General features: G+C 45.3%; 1 protein-coding gene across 1 annotated transcript in view; it reads right to left on the bottom strand.

Annotated features, from left to right (window-relative positions):
- Positions 1 to 5,117: 5,117 nt before the first annotated feature.
- epha2b (eph receptor A2 b) overlaps positions 5,118 to 12,985 on the bottom strand; it is a 45,639-nt gene continuing 37,771 nt past the window's right edge. Inside the window, exons 15-17 of the mRNA XM_068017362.1 lie at positions 12,264 to 12,457; positions 9,386 to 9,541; positions 5,118 to 7,069 (exon numbers count right to left, since the gene is read on the bottom strand). Coding sequence (XP_067873463.1) covers positions 6,961 to 7,069; positions 9,386 to 9,541; positions 12,264 to 12,457 — 459 coding nt within the window. The 3' untranslated portion in view covers positions 5,118 to 6,960. The remainder of the gene's footprint in view (positions 7,070 to 9,385; positions 9,542 to 12,263; positions 12,458 to 12,985) is intronic.

Raw genomic sequence — 12,985 nt, 5'->3', positions numbered from 1 at the left:
CTTGTCCAGGTTGGTCAGATAAGTTGGCACTCAATCCTGCTGCTACCTTTTCTCCCCCATTATAAAACCCTAGAAACTATCTCCTTCTATTCACAAAAGGAATGGGACTATTTTGACTAATCCAGGATTTGCCAATTGTTATTTAATTTACTCAGGCTGAAAAATAGCCATCAGACCATCATCCTGCTTCTTACAGGACTCATCCCTATATCTCCACCCTTCTGTCCCTCCCCCCAATTCCTGGGAGAGGGAGATGGGATAGGAAAAGAGGAGGGGGAGAGGGAGAAGAGGAGAGGGGACAACAATGGATAGGGAAAGGTTAGGGACATGGCGCCAGGGCCAATTTTCCTTTCAGTGTGAGGAGGGAGCTGCACTGCGTTAGGACCCAATGACAGCCCTATTGGAGGTGGGGGTCGGAAAGCATTTGTGGCTCATGTTTTATGGTGGTGCTGAGGCTTCTGGCTGAGAGACTGGGTGGGAATTTGCTCATTGGTTGGGGGTTGGGGGGTGGATTTGTTCTCCGGTTGGAGACCAAAAATGTAACTTACGTGTGAAGGGTACGGTTGTTAATGAATATTTTGCGTCTGTTTTCACAAAAAAGAGGAACGAAGCAGACATTGTAGTTCAGGAGGGAGAGTGTGAAATATTGGATGGGATAAATGTAGTGAAAGAAGAAATATTAAGGTGTTTAGCATCCTTGAAAGTGGATAAATCACCAGGCCCAGATGAAATGTATCCCAGGTTGCTAAGGAAAGCAAGGGAAGAAATAGCGCAGGCAAATTAGATCCAAAATTGTCTCAGTGGCAGGAAGCAAAGAGCTATAGTCGACAGTGTTTTTGTGCCTGGAAGACTGTTGCCATTTGGGTTCCACAGGGCTCAGTACTGGGGCCCTTGTTGTTTGTGGCATGCATTAATGATTTAACCTTAAATGTAGAGGGCGTGATTAAGAAGTTTGCAGATGACACAACAGTTGGCTGTGTCGCTGATAGGAAGAAAGCTTTAGACTGCAGGAAGGTGTCAATGGACTGGTCAGGTGGGCAGAAAAGTAACAAATGGAACTGAATCCGGAGAAGTATGAAGTAACTCAGCACCACTGTAAAACCTGAGCTAAAAATGCTTTCCTCCCCACCCCTCCAATGGAGCTGTCATTGGGGAGGACAAAAAAGACAAAGGAATAAATGGTAGGATTCTGAAATGTGGAGAGGAACAGAGGGACCTTGGAGTGTATGTCTACAGATCCCTGAAGGTAGCAGGACAGGTAGATAATGTGGTGAAGGGGATACTTTCCTTTATTAGCTGAGTTCTAGAGTATAAGAGCAGGGAGGTTATGCAAGAACTGTATAAAACACTAGTTAGACTGCAGCTAGAGTACTGCATGCGGGTCTGGTCACCACATTACAGGAAGGATGTGATCATGTTAGAGAGGGTACAGAAGAGATTTACAAGGATGTTTTCAGAAATGGGGAAATATAGCTGTGAGGAACAATTGCATAGGCTGTGTTTGTTTTCTTTGGAACAGAGGAGACTGAGGGGAGATTTAATTGAAGTGTATAACATTATGAGGGGCTTAGATAGAGTGGATTGGAAAGACCTATGTAGATTATCAGAGACGTCAATAATCAGGAGGCATAATTTAAAGTAATTGGTAAAAGGATTAGAAAAGAGTTGAGGAGTAATTTTTTCACCCAGAGGGTGGTGGGGATCTGGATCTCACTGCTTGAAAGGGTGATAGAGGCAGAAACCCTCATCACATTAAAAAAAAACACTTGGATATGCACTTGAAGTGCTATAAGCTACAGGGCCATGGACCAAGAGCTGGAAGGTGGGATTAGACTGGATAGCTCTTTTTGGGCAGCATGGACATGATGTGCCAAATGGCCTCCTTCTGCGTCACTAATCTTTCTATGTTTCTGTGGGTGGGAGCTGGCCTCAATATCTGGTAAGTGGAGTTGGGAGTAAAGTGCCTGTCCTATACTTAGAGGGTGGACGGTGGTTGTTATCTTTGCTCACTGTTCACTATCTTTGCTCAATGATGTGGAGTCATACTGGTCTCTATCCCTGCTAAATGGGGAGGGGAAGAGATAGCAATGTCTAAAAACTTGTATCAATCCTGTGTTCAAAGAGGGATGGGATTTTGGCTCTTATCTCTGCTCAGTGAAGGGCAGGTATCTAGCCCTTATCTATACTGAGTGGAGTTTCTTTGATGGTTGCTATCTTTGCTGATTGGTTTGGCCAGTATTGCTGCACATTTGATGGGGTCATGGGGTGAAACACTGTCAAGAAATGAGGTACTTGGAGATATATCTAAATTTGAAATACTAGAGTTGGGTAAGGAGTGCCCTGGCTTGGGGCATCAATATGCTGTACCAATAAGTAGAGCCGAGTAGTATGGAACAGTTAAACCAAATCTTGTGCTGAGGAACAGGAATTTAGACTAATACCACTTGTACAAAGGAGCTTTAGTAAGAGCTGGCACTTACTGACTGTGCAGAATTGTGTTCACTTTAGAATTAGTTAATTGCAATTTTACCCTTACAGAAAGGAGTAATTAAATGTACCGGACCATACTGGTGGGAATCCAAATGACAGGAGTCATAAACTAGCATGGGCAGGTTGCAAATAGACCAAGGTCACAAGATAGATTGAGTCACACTGTGAAATGGCTAGTGTATCATTCCACTGTGGAGCAGTTTCATTGGTAAATGTATTCTCAGCATTCACTGGCAGCTCCACAGGTTTAGAATCCAACATCACTACAATGCATGCACCAGAGTGGTAATCTCATAGTTTCCCTTCATTGGTAATGTTGCTATGGCTCCAGTCCATCTGGCTGCTAGCACCTTAATTTGGAATCAAGTACAAAATTCACTGTAATGCAGTTACTTTGTTCACCTCCACTCCTCCCAGCATCAGTATCACACTAATGAACTGGAGTTTTCACATGCCTTCCTCCACTGATCCCACACACAGGCAAGAATAATAGTTTTTGGAGCAGCCAAGTTCAGACACTCACAGAAACCCATGAGAATGTTCAAGACCCCAAACCAAACTACTGAGAAATCAGCACAAGTATCGATTCCATTTGCAAGATACAAAATGCATTCTCTCCCCACTAACCTTAAAAACATAGAATATAGGCAGTGTGACGAGAGTCAAGTTTTCCCCTGAAGAAGCCTGGCCGGCAAACTGGCAGGAGTTGGAGGCAAAAGTCACCACTTGGCTGGGGCGCTGGACAGGACTGCTCCGAGTGCTTTCCTACAGGGGCTGAGCACTGGTCATAAACCAACCGGTGGCCTCGATGCTGTGGTACCGGTTGGTCACTTGGGCCCCGCCCCCTGCATTTGCCACAAAGATCCAGAAGAAACTCGTTGATTTCTTCTGGGGCAAGAGGAAACACTGGGTCTCTGCCGCGGTCCTGAGTCTCCCGATCGGGGAGGGCGGCCAGTCGCTGGTGTGCCTCCGCACCCAGGCTGCGACTCTCCGCCTTCGGACCCTGCAGAGATACCTGTATGTCGAGCGTCCTCCCAGATGGTGTGCGCTGGCGATGTATTTTTTCCGCCAGTGTCACTGCCTTCAAGACGACACTGAGCTCCCGGCGGAGTCCGTTAGCCTCGCCTCTCAGAGAGTTGCCTGTCTTTTACCGGGATCTATTCAGAGTCTGGAACATGGTCGCCTCCAGTCAGGGCGCTCCCCTGCCCAGCGGAGGAGAGCGCCTCGGCTGTCCGGGCTGCCAACTCCGGGGACGGACCGGAGGGCAGAGGAGTAGCTGAAGCCTGGGACGCCCCCTCACTGTGGTTGGCGAGGGGACTCGGGAGAGTGGAGCGCTCCCGGCCGAGCTGACCCCTGCTCGGCTGGAACTGCTCATCGAACCCAGGCCCCAAAACTCTCCTTGGGAGCCGGTCCCGCACAACCCGAGCTGCCTCTCGGAAATGCCCTCCGTGCCATTCCAATCGGCGCGGAGGGGTTTCCTGTACAGGCTGCTCCTGCGCACTCTCCACTTCCTCGCCCTTGTCAGCCGGCCGGACACGCCCTGGCGGTCCGCGTTACCATCTGGCGGCGAGGGGAAACCGCGATGGAGGTCTCTCTACGCGGGAGTCCTCCCCCTTTACATCGGGGACCTGGGATGGAGGGTGTTGCAAAGGCAGTCCCGTGCAATAGACTTTTATGTAGGTTCACGGACTTGCAGGCCGCCTGTACATTCTGCGGCCTGGACGAGTCAGTATTCCATGTATATATGGAATGTGCGAGGTTGCAGCCCCTGTTTGAGTATTTGAAGGGGCTGCTCCTCAAGTTCTGGCTGCACTTCAGTCCCACGCTCCTGATCTTTGGGCACCCGGTGAGGAGGGGCGTGGGCCGGGAGGAGGATCTCCTCGTCGGTCTGCTCCTGGGCCTGGCCAAGGTGGCAATTCACAGGTCCAGGCTGCGGGCCGTCAGGGGGGTCCGTCCTCCCCGATTGCCTGCCCCTCTTCCGCGGTTACATTCGCGCCCAGGTGTCCCTGGAGAAGGAGCATGCGGTGTCTGCCGGCACGCTTGAGGCCTTCCGCGACTGGTGGGCACCGCAGGGACTGGAGTGCATCGTCGACGCCGAGAATGGCATTTTAATTTGAGTTTTTTGTTTTGTTTATTTATCTGTTTTTAATAGTTATTTTTAAAAATATAAATATATAAAAGGGGGCCTGAGGAATAAAGGCCCCCTCGAAAAAAAAACTATACCTCAGCTAAAGGTGTATTTCCAATTAGTGACTCCTTACCGGTCCTCAACTCAAGTGACTGAACCCTGAATATTTGAGCACATGTTCACATCCACAGCCTCAGAGAGTCACCTCATCAGCTGTTTGATAGAGACCTGCCTTCAGTATGGTGGAAGGACCCATGCAGGAAGGTTACAGTGTACCAGTCACCTCACATCGTAGACCTTCATGTCAAGAGTGCGATGCAGCAAAAGCTCCCCACTGCAAACTGAGCAGACTGTGCGCATCTGTACCGGGCTCTGGGATCTATTTACCATTTCGCTGCATCAGTGTACTCTCAATTAGCTGTAGAAACTCGCACTGTCCTAAACGTACATTAAAGCGAGAGAAGAGGAAATCATAGGAAACTCTATACAGTACACCAGCTTTTATTGTACAAAACAAAAATCCTGGACAGGGAGCCTCTCCGCCTCTCCACAGGCTCCATTCACTTTGCTCTGAATAAATAAATCACTTTCTAAATACAAGCAAATTAAAGACAATAAAAAGAGTAAAATCACACACTTGCAGCCAGTGGCAACAAAATTAAATTGAGAGTTTAATAAATTAAAAAAAAGTGGGGTAGGAAAGCACAGAATAAATACAGTTTAAATTAAAACATATTTTTCCTTTTTTTTTAAAAAAAAAGAGCTAAAGTTGCTATCAAACTATTTCTGAAAAGATTCACAATATATATATATATATATCTGTCAGATTTCTATAAATCAAGAAATAAAAATTCAGGCTGTGCAAATTCACTCTCTTTGTTTTTAATTTAAAAAATAACCCGGATTTGAAAAATAAAGGATATCCCCCACCTCTGTGTGCAAATCCACACCGCGCTTCCCCCACCCCCACACCATCAAAAGCAACGATCTGTATGGTCTTTATTGCTATTTTGTTTATGGATTATTTCGGAAGTGCATTAAAATGACACAGACATCGGGAGAGGGAACCTCTGAAATGGGGAATGTTTGCAGGACGTGGAAATCAAGACACTGAATTTCAGGGGAGTTTACCTTTGGGATTTAGCAATATGGTGCATTGTTGGCAGATTGTATTGGGAAACAGTCAAAGTACCCATCACTGCACCTCCAGGAGTTGGTAGAGGTAGTCTTTGAGCTGGCTGAGTGGCACATGACTGCTATCATTTGGCTGCGGTAGGAAAACCTGTCCCTCATTATACATATGGAATATTGCCCATGGGTCAGTAGTGCTCCCAATAGATTTTAAGCACTAACCCAACATCCAAAGAATGCATCCAGTACCTCATTGTGTGGTGTTGTGTTCCAACGGTTTGATCACACACTAGGATGACCATCAACTTTCATGGGCACCAAGCACATTACAGTCCAATCGCGGGAGACTGTACATGTGGAGATCATTCAACAGAACCCAATGAAAGAATCATCAGGCTCAACAGACTGAGAAACGCTGGGTGTGCTTTAGCCGGTCATAGCCCAACTGTCGCACTCTTTTCGTTATTTCTAGAGTTTAAAATGGTATTATAAACATGGTAAAAGTCTACAAAAAATTACATTGATACAGTCGTTGAATTAGTCTTCTACACACCATCTATTAAACTTAGTCTGATTCAACGGCACCAAGTTTGTCAACATCAAGCTGGTGCATCAAACCCTAAGAAATAGGAAATGTAGAGTTCAAAACTCTATGTAGAGTTCCCATAATCTCAACTTTAGTATAAAAGAAACTCTGAAGATGGTGTTAGATAGAGACATCCCCTACGACAGTCCTATTACTGGGCACTTCAGTCCCCAGTTGCTATTGAAGGAATGATGCCAACAAGCCAATCTACAACGTACTGATTAAACTATACAACGCTTAATAGAACTGAATGCTGCTTGGATCCAAATAAACCAGTTCATCGCACGCACACACACACCCGCTCGGCAATTCAATTATAGCCACTTTGGGTCAAGGGCTTCAGGAAGGTTCTCCCTCCTCCCAATAGAGAGTCATGTTGGGCCCTTGCCAGTTGGAATCCCAAGCACTGGATGACCGGAGTCATGAAGTTCAGGTGGTGATGCATTCCCCTGTTTTTAAATCTCCTGCAGATTTTAAAGTGATAAAAGGAACAGAGTTTTTCTTCAGCACTCGATCCCTCCAGTAAGTCTAGAGTATAAAATTGTTAACCCATTCAAGTATTGCAAGTCGCTTGGAAAAGGTTTTTTGGGGATTTAGCCCCTGGGGTACAGTGTGCAGGAAGCGTTCACACAGTGTATACTCCCATGCTGTTAGCCTGTTCCTGCAGTCCCAGAATGCTGTAAGCAATTCGCTTCTGATGCCCTGGTAACCGGACTCCGATCTTTTTCACATCCCTGAAACAAAAAAAGAGGCAGAGTTACCACATGTAAAATGGAAGGGGCTCATCTGTTTACTCGTCTCCAGCGTGATGATTTATTTTCAGTCACTCAGCCATTGTAATGACTTTGCAAATAAAAAAGGCAAGATTTGATCTGCTTGGTATGTCTAATGAAATTGTGACCATGCAAATGAGAGAAATAGCAAGCAGAGGAAGCCTTCCTGCATCTGGTTCTGATGTAACTCTGCACAAGCATAGAGGTTCGTTTGCAACATGAGCATCGGAATGCTTAGTGATCCTTATAACAGAAGTGAAAACCCCTTTTCCAATTGCCTCTGTTTGAATAGCAGATGAAGGAATGTCAAACAAAAATGATAAAAGAATCTACAACAGTCATTTCAAAGCTACAGACACCAGCAGAAATCATCCCCACAGGCAAGCTTTACTCTGAGACAGATCAGACTTATTTCCACAACAGCTTGGGAAAGAACATGTCATTTTCCATCCAATAGTTACAGTCTCCCAGATGAGGGAGGGAAGTTCTACATTGGGTTTTTTTGTGCTCCACCTCTACTTGTCCTCATCTCCATGGAGAAAAGAACCTGGCACTTCCTGTTCAGGGAGAGACCGTTGTGATCATGAGCAAAATGTACTCTAAGGTGATCCCAGGATCTTTCACTGCTCTGCATGGTTTACAATTAATGCAAATTCTCCTGTTTACAGAGTTTGTTTTAAATCTCTGCAGAAAGAATTTTTTGTTGTTGCTACATCCTGTTTAGATTAGATTAGAGATACAGCACTGAAACAGGCCCTTCGGCCCACCGAGTCTGTGCCGACCATCAACTACCCATTTATACTAATCCTACACTAATCCCATATTCCTACCAAACATCCCCACCTGTCCCTATATTTCCTTACCACCTACCTATACTAGTGACAATTTATAATGGCCAATTTACCTACCAACCTGCAAGTCTTTTGGCTTGTGGGAGGAAACCGGAGCACCCGGAGAAAACCCACGCAGACACAGGGAGAACTTGCAAACTCCACACAGGCGGTACCCAGAATCGAACCCAGGTCCCTGCAGCTGTGAGGCTGCAGCGCTAACCACTGCGCCACTGTGCCGCCCACTGGGTAGACCACTGGGTCTACTTTCCAGGACAAGCCCCTTGTCTCCCTGGATGCCTACCCTTATTTAGCCAGCACTAAGGAACGCAATAGATCTGCTTCACTCAAATGCATTTTCTCCCGCCCACACAGTCCTTCAGCAAATTCCTTTGAAACCAGTGTTGTGATTGACAGTTGTGTATTAATGAACAGCAACACCTGATTTGTAAACTGCTTGGCTTTGCTATCACTTCCCACTTTTCTTTCTCAATTGTCTTCTCTCTCACCTTTAAAAAAATAAAGTGAGCACTCAGATAACTTTGGGCGTTTTAATTCTGTCTGTCCCAACCACTCCTAGGGGCATCATTATGTTCTGTCTTCATCTTGCTATGAATCCGTTGAATCGGTTTTCACATTAATGAAGACGGAGCTTTCACACGATGCTCAGCAATTAAAGAGCAAATTCACACTCATTTAGGGCCATGGGTAAGTTTTGCCTCCATTAAGATGAAGCAACCTCTTACGCTTGGTTTGTAACAGTGGTGCAATATTCCCACTGTTACAGCAAATCGGGCCACAGGCACTGTTGGTCAGTGTGCTGGGCCAGACGTGTTTATGTAGTCAAGTGATAGCTCCATGCCAGACTGAGAGGTTAGACTGTCCTTAATGGTGCAATGGAAACTATTAATAGCATATCCTTTAAGTGCCTACATATCCATGTGATATTCCCCAGGGAAGCAGATATTTTCCCAGCAACTTGAGATAGGATTCTTATTAAACATCCTTTTCATGCTGGGGGCTCTAGCTGTAAACTGATGAACAGATTGAGTTTCAGAATTTAGCAGATTGAGATTATACAGGGTGGAGGGGAAGGGCAAGGGAGAAAAATCTCCCTGCAATTCACCCTCGACAGAATGCCACAGGCATCGGAGTGACTGGTACTTACTGGGTGTACCATCTCCGAGAGTGGGCATGGCCGTCACTTTTGTGAAGGTTTAGAAACCATACACAACAACCTGGCCAGTTAAAAAGGTATTAGACACAGACACCACGTCACAGGGAACAACCAAAACTTGTTGGAAGCTCCCAGAAAAGCCAGTGTGAGAAATCAGCAACCTCGAAACTGACCCAAGCAGGAAGCATTTCCTCCAGATCGAGCACACAATGCAAGCTGTGCTATGACCCACAGAACAGTGCCTCAGCAGCTGTCCTTAAATGTACTTACTCTGTGTTTAGCTGAACAATATGCTCCATAGTATTGTATCCTGCTGCCATAAAATTCTCCAAGTACTGCCCCATCTTTATAGATTCTAACCACTCGGTGACTGTACGGAAGATCATACCATCAGTTCCACTGGTACTAGGCAGGCGGATGGACACGCTGCAGAGAACCATCAGATGAGTTAGACCATCGGCAATTAGAATTCATTTACAAGATGGGGATGCACAGTCATGTTACGCATGGGCCAACTCCAATTACATCGCAAAACTGCACCTACTGAGGCACGATTGTGGTAAATAGCTAACATCATTCCCTTCCCTCAGTACACTCTGCTGTTAAAGAGGTTAAAGGATTGTCTACACAGCTATCCTTGTGGTCACCTTCACAAGCCTGCCAATTTGTGTCACAGTATGGACAAGTTTGCTGTGGACACACTTCACAAGAGATGGTCCCAAATCCAATTCATGGACAGCCAAGATTTTCAGCCCAATCCAGAGTCTTATTTCAGATTGATCCTCATTAAATGCAGACTCGAATTTGGAGTGACACACATACTTCGATTTAAAACAGTTGCCTATTTTAAAGGCAGCTTAAAAGGTGGACACAACAGTGTGTGTTTAAACTGGGCCTCCTTCCTAACATTTCCCCAACAGCAACAGTTGGGAGTGAGGGTGTGGGATGTTTGTAGAATGTATTTTTGCAGCAGAAATTTATGAACCATGCTGTTTTTTGAAAAAATAGAAATGGTTATGATGTTATTGTAGGGAATGCATGTTTGGTAGCTCAGTCAATTGTGGCGTATTGAAAGCAAAATGGCCAAACCAACCATTTCAAGGAGCGATCAGACGGATAAAATGTCAGGTGTTGAACACAACCGCGGTGTTAAATAGTTGTCTCACGGATTGCCGAGGCTGTGTATAGACATCAAATCACTGAAGCTTTAGTGGTTTAATTATAGCATTGAGCTGCTTTAAAAATAAAAGTCAAAATTCTCTCAGACACAAGAACGGCTTTTTCCTCCCATTCATCCCATCAAGCTCACTCTTTCCACAGACCATGCACAGTCAAACCCCATGATGGACTCTACCCCACCCATTTAACCTTTCAAAAAAAAAAAGAGTTCATGTACCTGCTCCCTGGTATCCAAATCTAATTAAGAAAACTTCCAAAAATATCAATCCATTCTTATACCTTCACTATTTAACCTTGGTTCACAGACATCATTCTTCACAGGCCCCAGGAACAGGTATCATTGCATCACATGGAGTCGTTGGTCAACTTGGTCCCTATGAACCTCCCAAACCAGAGATTTACTGCATTTCTTTTTGAAAGTTTTAATTCACTCAGCAGTATCAACTAGTTTTACTGCAATCTCTACAAAAGTTTGCCATCCTGAATCAATCTTCGAGTTTGGGATTAACTGCAATCCAAAGCAGTAAGGGGTGAAATGTCAGAAAATGAAGACAGCCAGTTCACTGCAGAGACTGATAACGCAAGGCACAGATCTACCAAAGTTCACCCTCGGTAAATGTAAATCTTTAATTTCTGCCCTGTACTAGTCAGACAGGCCTCGATTGCTGGGTCCCGATCAAATTGCCCACAGCCATTATTCAAATGGGAGTTTTCGTGGTTTTTCCATTGTTCATGCACCTGGAGCACTGGAATGTGCACTTCCTGGACCATAGAGCCATCAAGTACAAAGCTGGATTCCCGCCAGCCTATTTCATTACCACTACTAGATCTGCTATGCAAAGAATCCAAGCTACCAGTTAGGACCAGATTGGTACCCCAATGCATAGAGCACCAGTCAGGGCCTGACCCGTACCGGTGATTGCTTGGCACCAGCAGGGCTGGCTGCAGAAATTGTTCAAACGACTCATCTATAGACTGCCCGAGTCTTTGACCGTTTCTCACTCGTATGGAGAGGTCACTCAGTCCCTGCACTTTCATGTTTTTTGGCAGCTGATGGTTAACCTTTTGGATACTTAGTACAACCAGTAGAGAATATTACTTTCTTGTAAACATAGATGCTTTGTTAAAAAAAACCCCACAATTTTGGACACCTCCCTCATTCCTTGCGGCACATACCGATAACCCAGATGTCACACATACAGATAGAAAACAACACACACTCTCAACATCAGATGGAGAAGTCAGATATACATACAGGATAGCCCCATCGTACACACACGCGCACACGCACACACAGAGTGACCATGACAGGAATGGGTAAGGGCGTGAAGTGGTTGAATATATGTATCTTGGTGGTCACCAAATAAACTTCGTAAATTGTTCCAATAAATCCCTAGATAAAACCCTAAAGCAGGTTGGGTTTACTTGTGATTCCAGCAGGCCCTTCTGTGCCCATCAACTCTCAACCATCAAGGGAGCTAGAAAGCCCAGCTGGAGGTTCAATGGAGCCTACCAATCTACAAGGTATTTTGGACAATTTCCTTTCAATGTTGAAGCGAGTTTTGGATCAATCAATCAATACGCTGGCTGTTTATCAGGTCAATAAAGCCTGTTCACCTTCATATTGTTCAAATTTGGGCATTGATAGCACTGACTATATCCCACCAGCAGAGAAAGTGAACTGATTTGGGAGTAGTTTGTTAATTATCTCCTCACTGTTAATTTGTGCTGGGATGCCCTCCATCCAGCATTGACATGCACACTTTCAAGCTGCGGTCACCAGATAGTGATCAGGACTGGGAACCCTGGCTGATTTATTTCCCCCCACTTCCCACCTCAGCAGCACTGAGGCCAACAGCAGTGGCCCCATCTAAAATCAGCTAATCAGATTTAAACTCAGTACTGCAAAAGCCATCAACTGCTGTTGTGAACAGAATGTAGGGGCGCTTTCCTGTCCCACAGAACCTACCGTGGATCGAAATCTGCAATGTTTTTCAAAGAGTCTGGGTTGCGGATCAATTTATCGAGGATGTTGACAATGTCACAGAATTTAGGTCGTTTGGCCCTCTCCTGCTGCCAGCACTGCATCATCAGCTGGTAGATGGCCGAGGGACAGTCCATCGGAGCAGGCAGGCGGAATCCTTCATTTATCGATTTCATCACCTACAAAAAATGCAAACAGAAGCTGTTTAATTCAATAACCCAGGACACGGACAAGTATCATCTGCTTGCAACTTGAAGTGCCAGAGGAAGTAAAGCATAATAAAATCGAGAGATCGCATGTCAAGGGAGGTGACGAACTCTTTAATGTCCCTCAGCCTAAATGTTGGGTGTAAGGCTCCTATTTGAAATGAAGGTAGTCTAGCTCTTAGTAAGCATAGATCCACAGCACAAAACTGATCCTAAATTGGCAATGTCACTCAGTGAGATAGGTTGTGTGGAAAATGGCAAATGCCACACAAGCGCAGTAGAGTGCTTTCAAAGGAGGAGGTTAAGATGTACATTGTTTAGACAATGCATCTGACAAAGGCAAAGAGTGCTTGGTGCTGACACTGGGTGACTGAAATGGAAAATATTCCAGTCCCCAGAACTAAAACCCCTCACTCTAATTAGCATTAATGACAATTTGGTCTTCAGTGCATTAAATTACCAAACTCCTCGCATCTCTCCAGCCAAGCAAGAACATGCAAC

Source organism: Heterodontus francisci, chromosome 37 (assembly GCF_036365525.1).
Source record: "Heterodontus francisci isolate sHetFra1 chromosome 37, sHetFra1.hap1, whole genome shotgun sequence".
Lineage (NCBI taxonomy): Eukaryota > Metazoa > Chordata > Chondrichthyes > Heterodontiformes > Heterodontidae > Heterodontus > Heterodontus francisci.
The sequence above is the reverse complement of the archived record's forward strand: the minus strand, read 5'-3'. Positions and strand labels throughout refer to the sequence as shown.